The sequence below is a fragment of the Nanorana parkeri genome, unplaced genomic scaffold (genome assembly GCF_000935625.1).
Source record: "Nanorana parkeri isolate BGI_ZX_2015 unplaced genomic scaffold, ASM93562v1 scaffold410, whole genome shotgun sequence".
Lineage (NCBI taxonomy): Eukaryota > Metazoa > Chordata > Amphibia > Anura > Dicroglossidae > Nanorana > Nanorana parkeri.
In genome coordinates, this window is record NW_017306678.1 from 364,326 (window position 1) to 387,480 (window position 23,155).

General features: G+C 40.7%; 1 protein-coding gene across 2 annotated transcripts in view; it reads right to left on the reverse strand.

The window, feature by feature from the left end:
- Positions 1-23,155, reverse strand: part of SUGCT (succinyl-CoA:glutarate-CoA transferase) — a 580,716-nt gene that overhangs the window by 343,871 nt on the left and 213,690 nt on the right. For both annotated transcript variants that reach the window (XM_018559667.1, XM_018559666.1), the window contains one exon: positions 15,451-15,553. In XM_018559667.1, the coding sequence (XP_018415169.1) occupies positions 15,451-15,553 (103 nt within the window). The remainder of the gene's footprint in view (positions 1-15,450; positions 15,554-23,155) is intronic.

A 23,155-nucleotide genomic window follows, 5' to 3' on the forward strand; every position in this document is an offset into this window, starting at 1 on the left:
AATTTGCTAACATAGCCATATAGTGTCCATAGTCTTGGTACTAAGACAAGAAATAGGAGCTTCTGGAGTACGCTCACAGTTGGGACTGGACATTATTAAAGGGACTGGCATTCATTCTTCCCCCAGCTCCACCTGCCATTGGGTGTTTAGGTTGTGTCTATGTTGCATGGTAAAATTGTTTATTACTGTGATATGTTGTATGTCTCTAATTTGCTGTCTATACTGTGCTATATACTGTATATTCTGATTGAAAGTAAGCCACTCAATGTATAGTCTAGCATTATGCACTACTTTGTTGCTTGCATTGTGATTTTTACTATATAAGAATATTATTCACTGCAGTATTTAAAACCTGTCTGGTGACCTTTTTATGTAATAATATGGCCCCAACAGGCTGGTGATGTCATAATACTGCATAGTATCTAGACACCATTGTGTGGAACTGCATTTGTTTATTTACATCTATTTAAGGCTATCACTTATACGATTTGGCATGTCAATTTTGCAGAAAATATCACCAATTTTTCTCTGGTAATAATCTAGCACATATAAGTATATTTCCATATATGATCTCACTTTTTAGTATGCTGGTATCTTATTCAATATCTATACATCCTGGAAGAATCCAGATGTTCTATAACTGTCTTAATATGCCTGAAGCATCAAGCATTATCTTTGCAAAAAAAAAGCAAGCCATGACTTTTAGATCCAGTGTCCTATTTACTGAATGTTTTCTTTAAATTAAATGCATATAAACAGAGATGATCTAGCAGTTTAAGAATTAACTTATTCTGTAACCATTTGGTGACCTTAGCAGATGTGATCTAAAATTCATTTTAATATACAGTGACCAAAGGATGCCTGCAAAACTGTATAGTTCATCCACTACTAGACAAAACAATCAATGTAAAATACTTTATTGCAGGTTCTCAACATATTCAATTCCCATTAAGTTGTAGAGCCAAATTTAAATTGGAGAGCTAAATTCTATACTTCAGGGGGATATAACAAATCTATAGAGAGGTGTGAGAGTCAAATAGACACAGGATTTGGCAGATAACCAGCCCACCTTTAAATCCGACATGAGGAACCCCCACATAAATAACCTGTTATTTAGATGTAAATGAAAAAGTAAAAAAAAAAAAAAATACAGATTGAAAAATAGCTTGAGATTTGACAAAATACTGGTTGATTTGAAAGAGGTCCATTATGGCTTAAACCAGAGGTAGTAAATTAAAATTCAAGGAGGTCCAGTGAGTAAAATTTTAATCGAGCCAAAGTACAAATCGTGGTCCGGACAGAATGCTCAATCACCCTGTGTCTGTACTGCAGTCCGCCATTTTGGCTGCATTCCCACCAGCAGCTGCTAGTGTGTGTTCCCAGACACACACTATATTACATGGAGGAAATATGTGCAAACAAAAGTGTGGAAGGTATAATAGTGGGGAAATATTTGCCACAGAGTAGTGCAGAGGGTAATTCCCTCCACACTCCTCTCCTGCACAAATATGTGCAGGAGAGGAGTGCAGACAGTATGATAGTGGGGAAATATGTGCAGGGGAGGAGTGTGGAGGGAATTACAGTAAACTGTATGTGTAGGACAGGAATGCAGAGAGTATGACAGCAGAGAGTATGTGCAGGAGAATAGTGTGGAGGGTATAACAGGGGAAAAATATGTGCAGGACAGGAGAGTGCAAGATTTCACAGCAGGAAGTATGTGCAGGAGTGGAGTGTGGAGGATATGACAGAGAGAGGTATGTTGAGGAGGGAATTGGGGAAGGTATGGTAGCACACATTATGTGCAGGAGAAAGTTGTGGAGGGTGTGACGGACCCCCGTACTCAGGATGAGTATGTCCGCCGCTGTCTTCTTCCTTGCTGAGGAGATATTGGAACCCGCTGATCTGTAGCTCCCAGTTTCCCCAGTCACTAGCCAAGGCTTGAGTGTAGGGTAAACAAACTCTGGTTTATTGAGAAACTGCACAAACTTTTATACAGAAAGTGATCAGATCAGAATATAATCCCATCACATCCCCCTTCCCCTCCCCAGAAATCCTGTCTTCACAACACCACAGGTGTCCACCTGCTAAATAGCTCCAGACAGCCATGGCAGGAGCCTGGCCAGAATGTCATTGTTCTGAGCTCCCTCAGAGAACAATGGGAGATAACGAGGGATGGTGCTGATAGTCTTTTCATAACCAGGTCACACAGCATAACGCACTCAAAACATAACCCAACACCAATACACATTTAATTTATAAACTCATCACCATGTCGTCACAGAGGGTATCCTGGAATACAGTATGAAAGTGGCCAAGATAAAAAATATTTTGACTCACAAATGGGGTTGCTCATCTTTCCAAATTTCCAACAAAATCACTATAAATATGGTTTGGCCATACAGGTGAATGACAGGCAAAGTGTACCCAATAATGTATATGGTACCCATTTACAAAATTGAGCAACTACAGAGCAGAAGCATGAAAGCTGAACTCTTCAAACAGAGTGTTTTACGGAGGAGGAATAAAGGTTAAAATCAGTGTCCAGGAAATGGGTTTGCTAAAATGGAAGCAGGTTATTCTGGGCCAGTGGATCAGGGATTATGTTAGCAGCACCGTAGACTGCAAAGGTGTTGAGGAGGATACTGAAACTGAAACAGGAAGAGTATTGTCTTTATATTGTGATATAAAGAAACATAGGATCACACTATAGAATTGCAAGCATGACACCACTTATATTTATTTATTTAATACCTGTAATCCTGCTTCAAACTCTTGTAACACTAATATTTGGATTATTGCTGTGTGGGGACCTGCATGGAATGTAAACATTGTACATTCCATATAAAGTTAGAAAAATGTAAACAGTGTGTGAAATACCATGCACACTTGCAGAGCTGCCACAATCCACTATCGTGTCCACTAAAACTCAGCGTTTTAGCAGAGAGGCTAGTGTGATTGAGCCTTCAATGTGGTGGTTGTATTCATTTTTTTTTTCTAGGCTTGTCTTCCTTTATTTCACCTGGTGATCTGGCGAGTAAGTCTGTTATTTTAAACTTTCTTTAACAGACCAAGCTGTCCAACAAAACTAGCAGATAGAGGATTGAGACAAACCATTTAAACTGGTCCTTTATCCATATCTTTAAAATAACAACAAATACACCTTAAGAAATTTTAGTAATGACAATCTACGAACACATACTTACATAGTTGCAGGCTTGTATTCTTTGCATATCTTATTTCTCTTTTCTTTCCCAGTCTTCTGACAGTGGCAATGTTTACTAAGGGCAGATTACTAGCTCTCCATTTACTTCCTTGAACTCTGGGGAGGGAAATACCTTTCCCTGAGATCTGGCATTTACATAATGTGTGCCAGAAGTGGACCAGGAAGTAGATGAACTCTATTTGTAAGTAAATTAAAAACAAGTTTGAATTACAACATGCCCTAAATGTACTGCACATCTACCCGATATAACACATCTTTTCTGGACCTGCCCAAAAATCGATACCTTTTGGAATCAAACACTGGCCTATATGGGCTCCATCACGAACATCCAACGAGATGTCCACCCTTTATTATGCCTATTCCACTACCTTCCTAACACATTTCCCACACATAAACTCCCCCTGAGACGCTGGGAACACCTGTGCCTACTGGGAGCCAAAAAATGCATACGGCAAAACTGGTTACTCAATGAACCGCCACATCTCTCTAATCTGAAAAGTATACTTTTTACATTTTTCTCTATGGATTTGTTAGATGTGTCTACCTGTCCTTCCGACAGTACTGTAAATATGTCCGATTGGGATGACTTCATTAACCGGGACATTTCCGTACATCATAAGGCCGCCTTACAATCATTCATTTTAAACAATACAGGCTACGATATGCCTTGTTAGCCAGCCAAGACAACTAAGATATATCCGCAATCACCCCACATACGAATATCCCTAGTCTAAGACCGAATACAGACACAATTCACTTTCATCTACCAACCCTTTCACCACCACAAAGAACCCTAACAAGTCCCCAACACTCACTGTGAGAACATCCAAGAACCCTTGATGTGTGATTTATGCTCTGTGTGTTTTCTTCTTCTTAGTTTTTCTAATTACTTAATCCTTATTAACCAGATAGTCGATTTTGACACTAATGTCATGGATGACCTCCACCTCTAACATATGCCATTGACAGAAGATGTCGGTTTACCGATATCTCCAGTGCCAGGGAGGATCTTAGTCTAATAGATGACATCTGAACTCTTGGCTATATGAAAATATGTTATATGACTTATTGTTGCATTAAGCTGTATTGTTTATCATCAATAAAATCTTATTGCTAAAAAAAACAAAAAAACAAAAACAAGTTTGTTTAACTAATGAATGCAAGATTTTGATGCAGAGCTGCATGCTGATGTGATTTTTGGTAAAGGGGGGTAAAGGTCCACTTTAACACTGACAGGTGTGCTTATAACAATCAACTTTTGCTCATTTATGTAAAACCTTTATCCCAAAAGGAAAGTTACTGTAACTGTTAGCCGGAGTTCGGCTTTTATTTGTTAATCAAGTCCATCTAAATTTACTAGTGCATCTAACACATCCCTCCCCACAGGTTGACAATGCTGCTGTTACAAGGGTTGCTCTGTTGCTTCTCCAAACAGAGGAGCCACCCCAAAACATGAAGTGTGTTACTGGCCAGATTTTTAGGTGAAGATAAAAGGGGGGAAAAAACAACAACAAAAAGAAAACTAATGCAGTCACCAGATATAAAGATGTGTAAACTACAATATGTTACATTTTGGTTTCAGATATTCTTTAAGGCCTTTCATTAATAGCATGCTTACAGTGACTTTTATATACATACTGTACATGTTGCAGGTGTACACTAACTAGCTTTTCTTTTCACACAGGAAGTAATGATACTGCTTGTAAGCATTACAGGAAGATCTAGCACCATTATACAAGTCATAACAGAAAATCAAACTTTATAGTCAATTTCATTTACTTGCAGCAAATTATACACAATGTACAATATAACTCATGTGCAAGCCATAAAACAAAATCAATAATAACTGACAAATCATTGTTAAGAAAGTTTCCTTTACCTACAAGCATCTGAACTGAATTCTAAAGATATGAAAACCTTTCAATAAACCTGTAATCATATTCTTTCTTTATACTGCTTTAAGCACCATTTCTAACGGAAAATAACGGAAAATAGGCCATGTCTCCCATTCTTTTTCCTCTGATTACAGAATAATTATTGCCACATGTTTTGTGTTCATTCTTTTGCAAACCAATTCAACAATGTTATCTTATTTCCTTTGAGAGAAAAAAAAATTGGTACCTTTTAACTATGGCTTTGCAACTCTACTAAATACATTTCTATTTAAAAAGTGCATTTCATTTAATCCAATTGTATGCTTTGTTTTTTATATTGAGTGTAAAACTTGCAGTATGAAAATGACATGTTTTGGACATAACCATATTTGTAATACAGGGCTATATAAGATTTGTAAACTGTTTAAACCCACTGAAAAATAAGAATATGTGTACATGCAAAATAATACTTAAATAGGTCACCTAGGTAAGTGCTCTTATGTATATTTACATAACAGTCAGATCTACAATTGGTTACATAACTGTCCCATATTGCTAAGGGTAATGTAGACAAGGGCTGTGGTATTCTCTCTTTACCTTGCCCTAAAAAGCTTTTCCTTTAAACCTTCAGAAAGTATTACATTCCTTACTGTAGTTTTAGTGATGCTTTTGCCTTCCATTTTTACACACCAGTATACACTATTACTGTAGTTTTGGTGATGCTTTTGCCTTCCATTTTTACACACCAGTATACACTATTACTGTAGTTTTGGTGATGCTTTTGCCTTCCATTTTTACACACCAGTATACACTATTACTGTAGTTTTGGTGATGCTTTTGCCTTCCATTTTTACACACCAGTCCTGCATATGCTTCCAGTATGTATAGATCAAAAGGGAGACTTAGACAACAAGTCCAGAAGGTAAGACCAGCCGGCATAAGGATGACAAAATTCTTAAGACGTAAAGTACCACTTTGCAGTCAAATTTGGGAAAACCCCACTATGGGGGTGATTTACTAACCTAAACACACGCATGCACTAGGTGCGTGTGATTTTTAACAACTTGCAGCAAAGTGACATTTAAGAACAAAAAACTTTTTTCCCTCTTAAATGTCACTTTGCTGCAACGAACGAACGAAACGAAAACAAAACTAATTAGAAACAAAATTTCGTAATGAATTTAGTCCGAATGCGAATTCCGAAATGAATTGACTCGACCCGAATTCCGAAAAACGAAATAAATCAAAATACATAACTAAACTAATTTTTTGCTGGTGCACATGTCTATTTGTTATGAGTTATCAGTCACACAGCACATCTAAATATAATTATTTTAAAAATATGTCTTACCTTTTAGATGGGTGAAGGTCTTTGCTCAGATTTCAGGCTACTCTGAGCAGTTTGAAAGTGAAAGTAGAGGGTCAAACTGAGGGACAGACTGAGCTTCCTCTCATCAACATCTACATGGGTATTCACAAAAGGGTGAAGAGTTTGGAGAAGGCAGGAGAAGTGAACAATCTAGGCCAAAATAGCTGATTTGAAAAAATTATCCTATTCAGCTCTCTTTCCAGTTCAGCTATTTTGTCCTAGATTGTTCACTTCTCTTGCCTTCTCCAAACTCTTCACAACCCCCATAACATCATGTAGGGAGAAAGAAGAATAGGATAGGAAGTCATATTTTTAAGTAAGTAAAAAGTACTTGAAAATGCAAGCAGAAACTTTTAACCACTTGCTGTCCGGAGCAATTTCTTAGTTTTTGCACACACGATAAAATCTGAATTTTTGGCTAAAAAAACAGCTTAAACCCCCAAGCAATTATATATTTTCTAAAATCAAAAGCTCTGTAGAATAAAAAAATGCTAGTTGCAATGTTTTATGTTGCATGGTATTTGCACAAATGTTTATCAAACCAGTATTTTTAGGATAAAATACAATAAAATGAGATGCCTAGGAAAGCCATCCAATCTCCTAGCAAACAATCAGGACCAAAGCGTTAGTGACAACCTCATTGAAGCCACCTTAAGTCAAAGAGACTAGTCATCAATGGGAAAAAAGGGGTGCATGAAGAATCCTATCACCAAAACAGAGGAGTTTTTTGTCACCAGGAGTGGGAGACAACAATCACCTCACACTGGTGCAGCAACACCAGGAAGAGAAGAGTTGTTCACAAGGACGCCTGCCAATGTCATTGGAACCTCACAGGGAAAACCTCTACAGGGTCTGTCAACCTGATCCAGGACATGGAAATACAAGTCCTGTGATCCACCTAAATCCAGTGAATTGTCCAGAGCCATGAAGTGAGGGGGAGAAACCTTAGCCAGAGAGCTAAAAATTATCACCTGATTAAGGACAGAAGCAGGGAAGAGAGTTTTAGGAACCTCCCACAGAGGCTGTAAATCAGTCACAGCAGGAGGGCTGGCTCCAAACAAGGCAAACCAATAAAGATCCCCAAATGTGTGTGATGTCCCATGGAGACTCCCTGCAGCAGGGTATTAGAGTGATGTGTCTGATGACAATCTAAGGAAGCACCAAGCCCTCCACCGATTTCAGTTTATTTCTGTCATGCAGGAGATTAAGGAGACCAAATGCACTCATTTCCAGCCCCAGAATGGAAACTGAAGGATGGAAGGGCCCAGAAGGCAAAAAAAAGATGCCTTTAAGGGGAATTGTGTAGTTGAGAGTAACATCTTCACTGTTGTCCAGCGTAGGGACCAGGTAACTCCTTTGGTTACAAGAAGAACACCCAAACCTTACCATAGATGAAGGTCTTACAGCACCAAAGAGATATCTAACAGTTTCCAGGCCTAGTGACCTACTCAAAATGGGACCCTCCGAAGAAGCATGCATCCAACTGCTCCAGGGAATTGGAGTCGATTCCTAAGCATAAGGGCAGTTCTAAAACAGTCCTCCAAGATGACGAGAGGGAACCACACCATAGTTCCCAAGAGACGGAGGGTGCATATCAGGGTTCAATTAATCCATAGGGACTGCCTGCAAATCTAGTCTCAAGACTCCAAAATTTACGGTAACGGGAAAATTTAACCTAGGGCTATTGATATCACACCCCAACAACATACATGTAACCCGACAAAACAAAAATGGGGCTTTAACAGTATCATATACCCTTATCACACAACTTTATAAAACAAACATATACAGTTAGGTCCGGTAATAATTGGACACAAATATTGTTATTATGTCTGTTTACCAAAATACTGTAAATTCGAGTTACAGAGAAACTTAAAAGAGAAAAGAAGTTAAATAAAAAACATCAGTTTAACGTGCAGTCTCTCAGCTTTAAGTTGAGGGTATACACATCCTTATTGGAGGAAGGGTTTAGGAATTACAGCTCTTTAATATGTAGTCTTCTTTTTCAAGGGGCCAAAAGTAATTGGACAATTGACTCAAAAGCTGTTTCATGGACAGGTGTGGGGTATTCCTTCGTTATATTACATTTCTATTAAAGGAGAACTATGGGGTTAGGGCTTTTCCCTATAGTTCTCCTTAGGGTAACGGGAGGACACAAACTAGCGTCCTCCCGTCACCCTGGGCTCAGTATACCGCGAGCTGTAGGCAATCCAAATGTGGCAACATTTGGATTGCCTACCTGATACTTTTTTATATTCAATTTTTACAATAGGTTTACTACTACTGTCAATGCAATCTGTTTGTGTATCTTCATACTGTGGCTTATTTACTATTTTATTCATTAATTTGTACCCATAATACCTACCAGATAATTTTGTATTTGGTCTTGCACAACTGACTACTTTGTATTTTCTGAAATGTAATAAAGACATATTGAATCAAAGGACATTGAGGGGGTCTAGACCTTGCTGCTGAGGGAGCAGTAGAAATTGACTGACTCCATAGCTTAGAAGGTCCCTCTAAAGGGGAGGGATACTGAGAATCAGCATTATTCAAGGATAGAGAATGTTCCCAAGCAGAAAAAGGGAATACCCTTGTAGGAAATAACTTCCATGGGTAAGTTCCTTCTAAGGCAGGAATAGGTGGTCCCAGAGTATGGGGAGCCTGGGGAGGCCTGAGTAAATGCACAGCTATGTGTAGTAGCACAGGAAAGATGCTGCAGGGCAGCTGAAATAAATGTCGCCAAGTAATTAGCCTGTGAGATAAAGGAAACATGAAAATTCAAAACTAAGGAGCCAATACCTAATAACAGAGTCAAAAGCTGGTTCAAGGATAGAGTGTTCCTCAAAAGGAAGATAATTCAGCTATTCCTTAGATGTCAGCATCCTATACATGTAGCCATACGTGTACATGTAGTGCCCTATGCATTTATATAGGCATCAATCTTATGCAGGACACAAGTCCAGAGGCTAGTAATAAACTGTCACAGCTAAGTGCAAGGCTCCAGACATCTGCTCCAAACACTCCATAATACAAGGACCTACCACCGGGGTTGAAATGATGCTCTCTAAGGAGTTTAAACCACTCTGTGACATAGTTTGACAGCACAAAGTTACCGCTAACACAGGACAGAAGATGGGGCTCTAGAACCTTTTTGGGGTGTTTTGAGTTCAAATAGAGGAAATTCTCAACAGCAGGTGTAGTGGAAAGGTCTTTGCAGCTGCAAAAGCTGTAAAAAGATCCAAGGCCTATAACAGCAGGCTGATCTTCCAAATGCAGGGTGATACGCACTGTATCAGTATGGTTTGAAACAACCCCTTGTAAATCTCAGTCAACTTCAGTAGACTCAGGAGACCCCCCAGAAATCAGCTTCGCTTGTGTGTTGGGAGTCTGAATCTGAACTAAATATCAAAAGCTGTAGACCCAATCTGGCTCACTGTCATCGAAGGGTGAGAGACAGACTCTGTCGCTGATGGCGCCGGAGTTCGAGTAAAACCACAATGGACAGAATGATTCAGTAACTGGGCACAAACAGCTAGGAAGTTCCCAGTAGACTTGGCAAAATGCCTCAACCCCACCTAGCAGAGCTAAAATAGACTCTGCAGATGAAGACCCTATAATGATAGGGGTTCCAGGTTCCATATTGCAGGTGTTGGTCCTATTTTGAAATACTGCATGAGTCTTCAAAGACTGGGTCACATCAGGGGCTGTGCCCACAAAACCTCAAAAAACTACAATACCCAAAATTGGCCATAGGCGACGCTTTAAAAGTTTTTACCGCTCATTCGTTTAGTGTTATCAGTGATTGATGGCCCTAAAATGATTGCTCTCACTCCAACATTTGCGGCGATATGTAACATGTGTAGCGTAATTGTTGTTTTTGTGTGTTGGTGCACCTGGCGCTTATTTACGTTTATATGTGTGTAAACGTGGGGGTGGGGGACTTAAAACGTTTGGGTTTCTTTTGTACATTTTTTTATATGTGTGACTTTTTTTTATTTACAATTAATGTTATTGCTCTCACATAGGGGGTAACAATCCCACCATGTGACTGCACACGCACACTGACAGGTCCTCTTTATGGAGACATAAGGGGTCTCTAAGACCCCTAATGTCACCCGGGGGCCCCCAAAGAAGCTGAGGAAGCAGTGATCTGCTTCACCGGCTTCTGCTGATGACTGCTGAATGCCGAAGTAATGTAATAACCATCACTTCCGCATTCAGACGTAGGAGAGAGACCAGCAATGAGGAAGATGCTGATTTCCCTCCCATCTTCCTCCTGACACCCACCTGAACCGGTCCCAGGCAGCAGAGGGGGCAGCGGAGCCCGGGATTGAAGGTGAGGGTGCAGGGGGGATGGGGACGCGCAGGGTAGCATATACAAGCGATCGGACAGCTATAGAGCTGCGATCGCTTGTATGTGTAACAGTCAATTACAGCTCTAAGCATTTGATAGTTTTTTTCTGCCCATGCGCGTGCTAGGGGCACACGCGAGCAGAAAAAAAAAGCTGTATATTTACTCCAACCCATCAATGGGAGCTTGCCGTCCATCTGTTTTTTTACAATGGGCAGACGGCAAGCAGTTAATAACAATTTCTATGACTGCTGTGCATACTGTTTAGCAGAAAGGGTAGCATAAAAGGCATTTCATTGTGTTGCCAAACTAAAATTTTGTTGTGCTTTAAAGCACTTTGAATGATTGGGGCTAAAAAATAAGGTACCTAATGTCTACCAAGTTTTTCACCACTGTTTTAGGTAAATATCCCATTCTTAAAGCTGACTGAAATCTGCATTATAGCCTTAAAGAGAAACTTGAACCATATCTTTGAAATTACAACAAATGCACCTTTAGAAATGTTTAGTAATGGCAATCTAAAAAAGATACTTATAGATAATTGCCGGCTTTTTATTCTTTGTATACCTTATTTCTCTTTTCTTCCCCAGTCTTCTCACATTGGCCATTTTTACTAAGTGGAATGTATCCATCTCTCTTTACTTCCTGGAACTCTGGCACATGTGACTAGGACATATGACCATGCACATCATCTCAGAAGAGGAAAATGCCTTTCCCTGAGATCTTGTAAGATTACAGATGAGATTTCCCAGCAGTGCACCGCTGATGTAATTTTCCCAGGAGGACCAGGAAATGGATACAAATAATTGTAAGTAAAAGAAAAATATGTTTGTTTAACTAATGATTGTAAGATTAGTTTATATCAGCATGCAGAGCTGCATGCTGGGGTGATTTTTTGTGAAAGGGGTAAAGGTCCCCTTTAACAAGAGTATAAATCTTAGTAGATGGCTTCTCTTTTTTATGATTACCCCAGCTCAGAGATGTACTGTAAATGCTAGGTACAATAAGGCTTGTGTGTTCCGATTTAAAATTCAGGATTATTTTGGATACAATCAAATTGCTTTTAGGATGGCTAAATATGGAAGCTGAAAATGTATATGATATGTTAAGGTATAATATACTAGCATTTGTAACCAATAAAAGCAAGACAATTATCTTATCATTCCAAATGTTTGACTAATATGTTCTCTAAATACAGTAAGATATGCTGTTTCCCATTGTAAAACAAAATGCATGTTAAGAAATCCTACTGGAAAGACACTAGAATTCTTGGAATATAAAAGTAATGCCAGATAACCCCTTCCATGCCAAAAAGGTCAGTAAAATAGTACAGCACGGAGAATTGTTTTTATAAAAGGCACTGAGGGGATTAAGATGAGCTTCCGGGTCAAGACTCTACAATTTATTACAATTGTCAGTTTTAGCACTTAGGCAGTTAGAAAAAAGATGCTGTGCATATGTGTTGAATTTGCAACTAAAGCGAATAATAAACCCTTCTACACCAGCTAGCGTACTAGGCATGTTGAATTTCTTCTTTTTAATCTCAGCAGCAACCCACAACTTTGAAAGCAGTGATGATACCATGCTGGTTGCCAAAAGGACACGGCACAACGTACCACACAAGTGGAGTTTATCAGGTGTAGGACGCCGTCGGTGATGCATCACCACTGAGAAGTACTGGGAGGGAATAATCAGCAGTGAAATATCACAGCTGGTCATGATTTCAGTCCGTGCCAAACACCTGCAAACTCTAAAAGGATATCAAAACAAAACTCCACCCAATGGCACCGAGCCATCCCTTAACAACCAGTCGTTGACTCTGCATCACCATAAAAATTAATTTAACATTTCTACAGAAACAGTATTCTTCCTGTCCCAGAAGGCTGTTCCATTTCCTTTCACAGCTCTTTCGGCTAAGATAAATATGCCACAGAAAACAAACAGAAAATAAAAAAGTTAAATATTTGATGACTGGAAAAATTATCTGTTGGTTTCATCTGTTTATTTGTGGAAGCCTGTGAAGTGAGTAGATTTTATTAACCTGCAGACTATATCATGCTGCTGAAGTTCCCCCATCTTAATGCATCCTGCAAATATATGCTGCCACATATGGTAAAATCGCACAGACAAAAATGCTGCTTGCACAAGTCAAACCCAAGGTCCCAGTGAAATGCTTGTTCTATTTACTCACATGAGTAGATGACAAGGACCAGGCTATGGATACCTTAAATTCAAAAAAAGTCTGCTGTTGGGTCATCTGCACCACTCTAAGTTATGCTGTCCAAAGATTTACGGACAACAATAGAACCAAAAAAAATGAAGTTAACACAAGCAGGAAAGATTTATGCAATACTAAAGCAATTATTTGTCATAAAAAAATAAATGGCAGTCACTCATCACAAGCAAATTCATAAATGGCCTGTTGAACTAAATTAATCAAAATTCCCTTTTGTGCACTTGCAGTGATATGCAATTTTCTGTATGTGTATAACATTTCCAACGTCTCTCCGACTTCAGGTTGTGTTTTTAACAAAACATTTCCCACACAGGCTGTATCAAACACACTTGCCACGCAGGCTCATCCTTGTCCCCTGGCAACTGATCCACTCCCCCCAGTCTGCTAGAAACACAGACTGGTTCCAGGGAGGGGCTCCTTTCTTAAGGTGCCCATACACCTTACAATGTATCTGCAGATTTGATGTGGTCAGATGGAAAAAGTGCAACAGAGTGGCCCAGGTGGAGATTACTCCATCCACACAGTTAAGTGTAGATGGAGGATTCTGTTGCACCTTTTCCATCTGACCACAGAAAATCTGCAGATGAATTGTAAGGTGTATGGCCAGCTTTAGGAGGCTGGGTGTTCTTGTAGAGGCTCTAACAAACCAGCTAGCTTTAGCTGGGCTTGTGACCTCCAAGCCTCCAGCCCTCTGAACACTTCCCCCTAGAGGAAGAACTTCAGTATTATATCTGAATCTAGGGAATACAACTCTGCCATCTTGGCTAGACTCAGACATTTTCCTCTGCCTGCTGCCACAATATATGTATACATACCCCCACACACACAGGTATATATAAATAAAAATAAATATTTCAATGAAGGAGTGTCCTACCACTCTCCTTACTGGTATGTCACTTTTGCTGGGTGCTGTAGTGACTGTGGATGGTGCAGTTTCAGATTCAAGTAGTAAAGTATGCCACCAGCACACCGTGGTTAAATCTTTAAGAAGTGATCATTTTATTGATGCAGACACAGCTATGTGTCAAGATGTGTGTGCATCAATAAAATGATCACTTCTTGAAGATTTAACCACGGTGTGCTGGTGGCATACTTTACTACTTGAATAAATATGTCAAGGAGACACAAATGCTCCTGCAAATTGGCTAATACATTAACAGAAAGATTTGTTAATCAGGACACAACGGAAATTAATAACACTATTTAAATGTATTTGGTTTTTTGATTTGAGCAAACAGGTGAAATACAATTATAGCATTTTCACTGATACCACTACATACAGTCTATCAGCAGCTGAACCCGAGAAAACGGGGGATTCCCCATATCCCAACACTTCCTAATACTGATAATAAACAAACAGCACCATTTACAATTAATTGTACTGTTGCATAAAGCATGTCCGTATTTTTATGTCTGTCAATCAGTCAGCCTTTGTACAAGCATTATAAAGAATAAGCCTATCCATTCAATACAATTCTTAGAAGGAACCTTTCTGTATATAAAAAGGGTAGCCCCATAACTGTCACCCCATGGTATCTATAGCCAAAATGATTTCTAGTTAGTGATGGCATGGGAAAGGGTAGTACCCCTGTCAGATTCTATTGCTGTCTAGGGATCCATTACAGAGATTTCCCCCAACTTTCTGTTCTGGTGATACTGGTTTAACATACAGGAAGTGAGTGCAAATCTGCAACAGGGAAACAGACAACATGAAACAAATATAAAGATGACAGTCCTGAGCCTTGCATGTTAAAAAAAGAAGTCAGCAGTGGCAGCTCCTGTGGTTTCATACTGACAGATTCTGCTTTTTATGTTGGATTGATTCTTTTGTGAATCTTAATATCCTTCTACTACATATGCTGCACATTATGGCAAAAACGTTCTGGGGGACCAACATTTTGAATTTAGTCTGCCAGTTTACCTCTGCTTTTAAAAGACGCATACCTTTTCGAACCAACTGTTTCTGTATGTCAATGATGTTTGTCAGTGTTTCTTACTTGTCTAGTCTAAACGATTTACAGCGCTGCGGAATATGTTGGTGCTAAAAAAATATTTGTAATTATAGTAGATATAAATAAGAATTGGCTCAAGATGACTGACTGGCATGGCACCAGTCAGTATCTTGTACCAATCTGTTGAATTCTTCTTCCAAGGGACTAATCATCTTTACTCTGGTCTTATAACAAACATAAACCCTAATGCTAAGTAGAAGACTTAGCCTAATTAACACGTGGGAGTAAAAGAGAGGGAAGCTTCTGATTATGTTCTCTGGGTTGAAGATTGATTTAGTCACCACTATCCAAAGGTTGAACATTTCTCACATTATTGCTTTTGCAAGTTAAATGGATAAGCATGCAGTAAATATATATAAAATAAAAGTGCTTTTAGACTGACCTGGGGTTCTGAGAATACTTGCTTAATACTGTTGATTGGACCATACGGGATGCCACTTCCTTCAAAAAGCTGAAGCCACTCAGAGGTGGTTTTTTCTGAGAACCTAGGAATAAACAAGATAATCTGGTCTGAACTCTCTCTTTCTTTTTAATTCCAAAGGATGTGAAGTACTACCACACTGGTTTATTCCCAGGCAGCCAATATTATAACAAAATATGTTCAGCGGAAATGCAAAAGCTCAAAGCCTCAGGCAAAGAACATGGTTAAGGAGCCTTGTAATTCTATCTGATTGTCTTAATATGAGATGCAAACCAAAATTATCAGCAATTTCATATATGGTCAGTGGATTTCCTCAGGCTGTTTCTGCTGTAATGATCATCACATTTGTAAGACAATAGCATTAACATTCTATGGGGAAAACAAAATAAAATATGGAACTGCTTGAGTTTTGATCTGAAAAACCTGATACGAAGCAGCCTTACTTTTTCCTGCCTATCATATGTGAAACATATGTCGGAACTAACAACCACAACTGTTAGATAGCTAAACAATGTTCACATTTATTACCAACATAATTTGGAAATATGGATTAGCGGGGTCACAGGGCCATGAAACCCAGTGCACTCCAAATATCCTTGATATCAGCAAAGTCCTTTGTCTGCATCTTGCTGAAAGCTCAGATCACGGCATTAGAAGACTCATATGTTAAATGCTGATTTTCAGTGAACAATAAGATCCTTACATGCTAATAGGCAGCTGATGTAACCTTTTGATAGTGTTTAGCAGAAAACAAAGTTGTTTGGTTACTTAAAGGTCTATGCAAAAAGGCATTAAGCCAAATCTTTTTTATATAATCCTTTTACTTTTATTCCACTGCAAACTGTTGCATATGTAGCAAAAAGAGGTTTCCTGAAGGCTTGTCTAAGGTTGTAAAGGGCTGATAAAATCTTTGATTTAAAGCAGTGGTGAGTAGCCTTTGGGTGAGGACCCGAAATAAGTTGCTGACATTCATTTTTAGGCTTTTCAAATTCAAATTTGTTCTGCTAAATATAAAAAATATATATCTTTTCGGGCCTAGAAAAAAGAAACCTGATACTAGCAGCTAATGTAACAATGGACAGGCATACTGACAGTTCGGGGGTCTATTTGATGTTTTCACCCAAGATTTACACATGTTTTAATTATTATTATTATACAGGATTTATATAGCGCCAACAGTTTGCGCAGCGCTTTACAATATAAGGAAGACATTACAATTACAATACAATGCAAGACAATATGGTGAGGAGGGCCCTGCCCCTGAGGGCTTACAATCTAACGGGAGGGGGAAGTGATACGTGAGGAGGTAGCTGTGTGGGGATGAATTGTTTGAGAGATAGATATTTTAGTGGTTAGGTTGGATAAGCTTCCCTGAAGAGATGAGTCTTAAGGGATCGCCTAAAGGTAGACAGAGTAGGAGATAGGCGGACAGGTTGGGGTAATGAGTTCCACAGAACGGGGGGGACTCTGGTGAAGTCCTGGAGGCGAGCATGGGAGGAGTTGACAAGGGAGCTAGAGGTCTTGGGAGGAGCGTAGGGGATGTTTAGGGTGATACTTGGAGACAAGGTTTGAGATATAGACGGGGGCAGAGTTGTGGATGGCTTTGTAAGTGGTTGTTAATATTTTGAATTTTACCCTTTGGGCTATTGGAAGCCAGTGCAGGGATTGACAGAAGGGGGTTGCAGACACTGAGCAGTTGGTTAGGTGGATAAGTCTGGCAGCAGCATTTATGATAGACTGAAGAGGGGATAGCCTGTGTAGAGGTAGGCCAATGAGGAGGGAGTTACAGTAGTCGAGACGAGAGATAACAAGGGAGTGGATAAGCAGCTTTGTGGTTTCATTGGTGAGGAAGGGGTGTATTTTGGAGATGTTACGAAGGTGAAGGCGGCAGGATTTGGATAGTGATTGGATGTGGGGAAGAAAGGTGAGGTCCGAGTCAAGGATGACACCCAGCACCATGGCATGCGGGGAGGGTTGTGTCATTAATCATGATTGAAAAGTTGGGGGAGGGTGCGCGGGGGTGTGTGAATACCATAAGCTCAGTTTTTGATAGATTGAGCTTTAGGAAATGTTGTGACATCCAGACAGATATGTCAGTTAGTAAGTTAGTGATGCTTAAGGAGACTGAAGCTCCTTAGAGTTGTGGAGTGGAGATTTTAGTGTTGTCAGCATAGAGGTGATACTGGAAGCCATGCGAGGAGATCAGCTGACCAAGAGAGGAGGTGTAGATAGAGAAGAGAAGGGGTCCAAGGACAGAGCCTTGGGGGACCCCAAAAGACAGGGGAAGAGGGGAGAAAGATGTAGATTTGTAGGTTACACTAAATGAGCGCCTAGATAGGTAGGAGGAGAACCATGAGAGAGTCTTGTAGGCCAAGCGAGTGGAGTTTTCTGAGGAGCAGAGGGCGGTCAACAGTGTCAAAAGCAGCAGAAAGGTTTAATAGCAAGAGTACGGAGTAGTGGCCATTGTTTTTAGCTGTTAGTAAGTCATTAGTGAGTTTTAGTGGAGTGTTGGGGGCGAAAGCCAGACTTTAGGGGATCGAGAAGGTTGTTATCGCTGAGGTGGCTGCTCAGGCGATTGTAGTCGAGGCTTTTAAAGGAGTTTGGAGATGAAGGGGAGTAAGGAAATAGGTCTGAGATTGCTGAGGTTGGTGGGGTCCAGTGAAGGTTTTTTGGGTATTATACAGCAATACAGAATAATAGTATATGTATTGCTACATACTCTGTGCTGCTGTTCTGGGGTGCCGGCCTGATGTCTCGGACGGAGGGGGAGATTTGCAGAGGGTCTCTGGAGGGGGAGATGTGCAGGCCGGCGGAAGCGATGTAAACAGGCACAGTGTGGTTCCCAAGAAGGCTGCTGCCAGGTCCCCAGCAAGCTCAGTACCTAAGGCAGCTGCTTCAATTTGAAAAATGAATGCGCCGGTATGGGTTTTTGGTATCAGGCCATTTTCACGAGCATGAATACTCGTGAAAATGCCCAGTATCGGCACTAATGCTGATACTGGTATTGGTATGGGTGCATCCCTATTCAGAATTGCTTCTTATGAAAGTAATGCATAACATGCTTGCAGTTTAAATGCAGGTCAGATGGAGGCTAACTGCAGGTCAAATGCACATGTCAGTGAATTCTGAATGATCTCAGAAGTGTCTCAAACTGATGTTAGAAGCACACTGCATTTTCCCATTGAGGTCCCTCCACACTGGCTGTAAGGCGTGGGGGGAAATGTAAGGCGCAGGTTCTCATATTCTCCATGATGGTTACTTCAGAAAATCCAAACTTTTACAAATACTTACTATTCTTATGCTATACCCAACCTAAGCTTAAAGGAGAATTATGAGGCGAGTGATTTTCATAATCTTATAATCTGAGCCGACCTGTGACAATGAAACTGTCACAGGTCGGCTAAAGTAGATCGGGAAGTGAGCGAACACATACCGTCGCTCGCGCACTTCTCGATCTATCCGTGCAGAGAGCCGTGACTGTCACTCACGGCTCCCTGCAGGGATTCCAGCCCTCCCCTGTCCGATCCTCCAGCGTTGACTAGCGGAACATACTGGGGAGGGGGCGGGTACAGCTGGCTCTGCCTCTAGATAGGCACAGCCAGCTGTCACTCACGCAGCTGGGTGGATCCAGACAGCATTGTCGGGATCCATTCCGGCTGCGGCATCTCAGTATACCGCGAGCTGTGGCTCGTGGTATACTGAGCTTTGGGTTACGGGAGAACGCTAGTTTGTCTCCCCCCGTTACCCTAAGGAGAACTATGGGGAAAAGCCCTGACCCCATAGTTCTCCTTTAACAAATTAAATACCCAAATATTACAATACTAACTTAAAGCATATCCTAAAAGACTAAACCTAAAAGAAAAAAAACTAAAAAAAGCCTAAAAAAAACCTAATACAGCCAACACATAAAAGGATTGATAAGGTGTAGATCTTCATTAATATGTAAAGGGCCTAAGTTTATTGAAAATCTGTTACAAAACAGAGTTACAGTAGTCGAGACGAGAGATAACAAGGGAGTGGATAAGCAGCTTTGTGGTTTCATTGGTGAGGAAGGGGTGTATTTTGGAGATGTTACGAAGGTGAAGGCGGCAGGATTTGGATAGTGATTGGATGTGGGGAAGAAAGGTGAGGTCCGAGTCAAGGATGACACCCAGCACCATGGCATGCGGGGAGGGTTGTGTCATTAATCATGATTGAAAAGTTGGGGGAGGGTGCGCGGGGGTGTGTGAATACCATAAGCTCAGTTTTTGATAGATTGAGCTTTAGGAAATGTTGTGACATCCAGACAGATATGTCAGTTAGTAAGTTAGTGATGCTTAAGGAGACTGAAGCTCCTTAGAGTTGTGGAGTGGAGATTTTAGTGTTGTCAGCATAGAGGTGATACTGGAAGCCATGCGAGGAGATCAGCTGACCAAGAGAGGAGGTGTAGATAGAGAAGAGAAGGGGTCCAAGGACAGAGCCTTGGGGGACCCCAAAAGACAGGTGAAGAGGAGAGGAAGATGTAGATTTGTAGGTTACACTAAACGAGTGCCTAGATAGGTAGGAGGAGAACCATGAGAGAGCAGAGTCTTGTAGGCCAAGCGAGTGAAGTTTTCTGAGGAGCAGAGGGTGGTCAACAGTGTCAAAAGCAGCAGAAAGGTCAAATAGCAAGAGTACTGAGTAGTGGGCGTTGTTTTTAGCTGTTAGTAAGTGAGTTTTAGGAGGGCAGTTTCAGTGGAGTGTTGGGGGCGAAAGCCAGACTGAAGGGGATCGAGAAGGTTGTTATCACTGACGTGGCTGCTCAGGCAATTGTAGACGAGGCGTTCAAGGAGTTTGGAGGTGAAGGGGAGTAAGGAAATAAGTCTGAGATTGCTGAGGTTGGTGGGGTCCAGTGAAGGTTTTTTGGGTATTGGGGTGACCAGTGCATGTTTTAGAGGGGAAGGGAAGATGCCAGTAGAGAGTGAAAGATTAAAAATGTGAGTAAGAGAGTGTAGGATAGAGCGGGAGGGTGATCGGAGTAGCGGTGAGGGAACAGGGTCCAGGGGGCAAATGGTGAGTTGGGTGTCAGAGAGAAGCTTTGCAACCTCCTCTGTGGAGACAAGGTCAAAAGAGGAAAGTAACAGGTGTGACGGAGGGTCCGGCACATAAACAGGGAGAGGTGAATGGACAGTGGGCATTTCATCTCGGATTGCATCTATTTTGTTTTTGAAATGAATCGCAATGTCCTGGGCAGTGAGTGAGTTAGTGGATGGTGGCAATGGGGGACGAAGTAGAGAGTTAAAAGTAGAGAAGAGTTAACGAGGTCTGGATGAGAGTGTATTAATGAGAGTGACAAAATAAGTCTGTTTTGAAGCACGGAGGGAGGAGTTATATTTTATATTAATTAAATTACTATATATTAGCAAATTAATCATAATCCTGTCAGGCTTTCTGAACAAAAAAATAAGTTAATTCTAAATTGCTTGCACAGGGTCAGATTTATAGTGGCACATGAGACTATCATGAGCCTTCTGCGCCTTTAAAAAACACATAAGGTCAACAAGATTCCAAATGAACAGCTGGGATTGTAGATATTAATGTTTAGTGATACCCTGTTTCCCCGAAAATAAGACCTACCCTTAAATTAAGACCTAGTACCATTTTTAGGAATTGCTAAAATATAAGACCTACCCCGAAAATAAGACCTAGTTGTGACCATTTCCCAGGGCCGGTGGTGGCATAAGGGGGAACTTGAAGAGCCGTGGGAGAGAATCAGCGGTGCCAACAAAGCCAGCGCTAGAGGAAGCGAGGCGGTAGCGCAGGGAGCGGAGCCGCTTAAAGGAGAACTATGAGGTGAGTGATTTTCACTCACCTCATAGTTCTAGCCGACCTGTGACAATGAGACTGTCACAGGTCGGCTCAGTAGATCGGAAGTGAGCGAACACATACCGGCGTTCGCTCACTTCTTGATCCTGACATGACAGGGGAGGGACTGTCCTGACATGACAGGGGAGGGACTGGATTCCCCCCTCCCCGCTCCGATCCTCCAGCGCTGACTGGCGGAACGGACGAGGGAGGGGGCGGGTGCAGCTGGTTCTGCCTTTAGATAGGCAGAGCCAGCTGTCACTCACGCAGCTGGGCAGATCCAGACATAATTGTCGGGATCCGTTTCAGCTGCAGTGGTCTCAGTATTTAGGGAGCTGTAGCTCGCTGTATACTGAGCCTAGGGTGACGGGAGGAAGCTAGTTTGCGTCCTCCCGTTACCCTAAGGAGAACTATGGGGAAAAGCCCTGACCCCATAGTTCTCCTTTAAGCCAATGCTTCCTCTATAGCGCCGCCTCCTGTCACAGGCGGAGTGATACCAAATGCACTCCGCCTGTGAGGAATGATAGTGAAAGCACACTTCGCTCACTCTGGTTACCAAATTGCTCTTGGAAAGGCACGGCACCACTGATTGCCCTGATCACCCTATTCTTAACTATGCCATTTTGGATTATTTAATTTGGATTTGCATCAACTTTGGATTGTTATACATAAAAAAAAGACCTACCCCAAAAATAAGACCTGGTGTGTTTTTTTGAGCCAAAAAAAATATAAGACAGTGTCTTTTTTTTTGGGTAAACATGGTATGAACGAATTTTACAAACATTTGAGGAAGATTGTTTTTTGTCCAATATCTATATTTCAGCTATGTGGAGTTCCACCTAACTAGTGTATCAAACTGGATTACACTCCAAGCCAGGTTTCATCCTGAGTCATCACACATTGAGTTGGCTTAGGTAGGTGGTTGAGTGGTTTATGGACTGTTCCCTAGAATATGGATTCTTTGTTTTGGTTGCTCACTAGCTCTTCAGCTGGTGCCATTGGGGAAAACCCCACAGTTACAACCTCAGAGTAAGAATTCCATATAACATATAACTGACATAAAACAGCCAATTATTAGACTTTGTATCTTGGAGGAGACCACTACTACCATTGGTACCACAGGTGGTTTAAACAAAACTGGGGGCAGTAAAAATCAGGTTGTAAAGAAATATTGTTATACAAACTTATATAAGGCATAAAAGCTAACTTACAGATTAACAATTGTTCTCTACAGGAAGATAAATTTACTAAGGGAATAAACTAGAATGCACCATAATCGGAACCTTTTCAGTCAGGATGTCAATGAGTCAAGTCTACGTAAACACTATGCTCTAATGGTATGCTTAATGAATTTTCAAGGCAAGCACATCGATCATTTCTGCAGTTACACAAGTGGTTTCCTTGAAACTCTGAAGTGAATGCAAGTCAGTATCAAACGTGCCTTTAGACTGTTCAACATTCACCAGTAATCACTGGGGTGTATTTAAGGCTTTAGTGTTTGTGTATCCTTCAGTATCATCCCCCCAAGAACTATAAATGGCTTCATTTCTTTTTATGGGGAAAAAAATGAATTTTTTTTATACATAACTGCCGTAACTAATGTCTGTTTTATGCAGCAAGAGACGAGATTAAATACCTTCAAGCTCAATCAGTCAGGGATGGAACATCTTTGCATTCCATGATTACCAAAGGATATATTAATCATGCTCTCCTGTAACAAAAGCTCTTGACCTAAATTTAAAGTCAAACTTTAGCTTTCCGAGTCTGTTCATACAATACAACACACACACAGGTGTGTGTGTGTGTATGTGTGTGTATATATATATATATATATATATATATA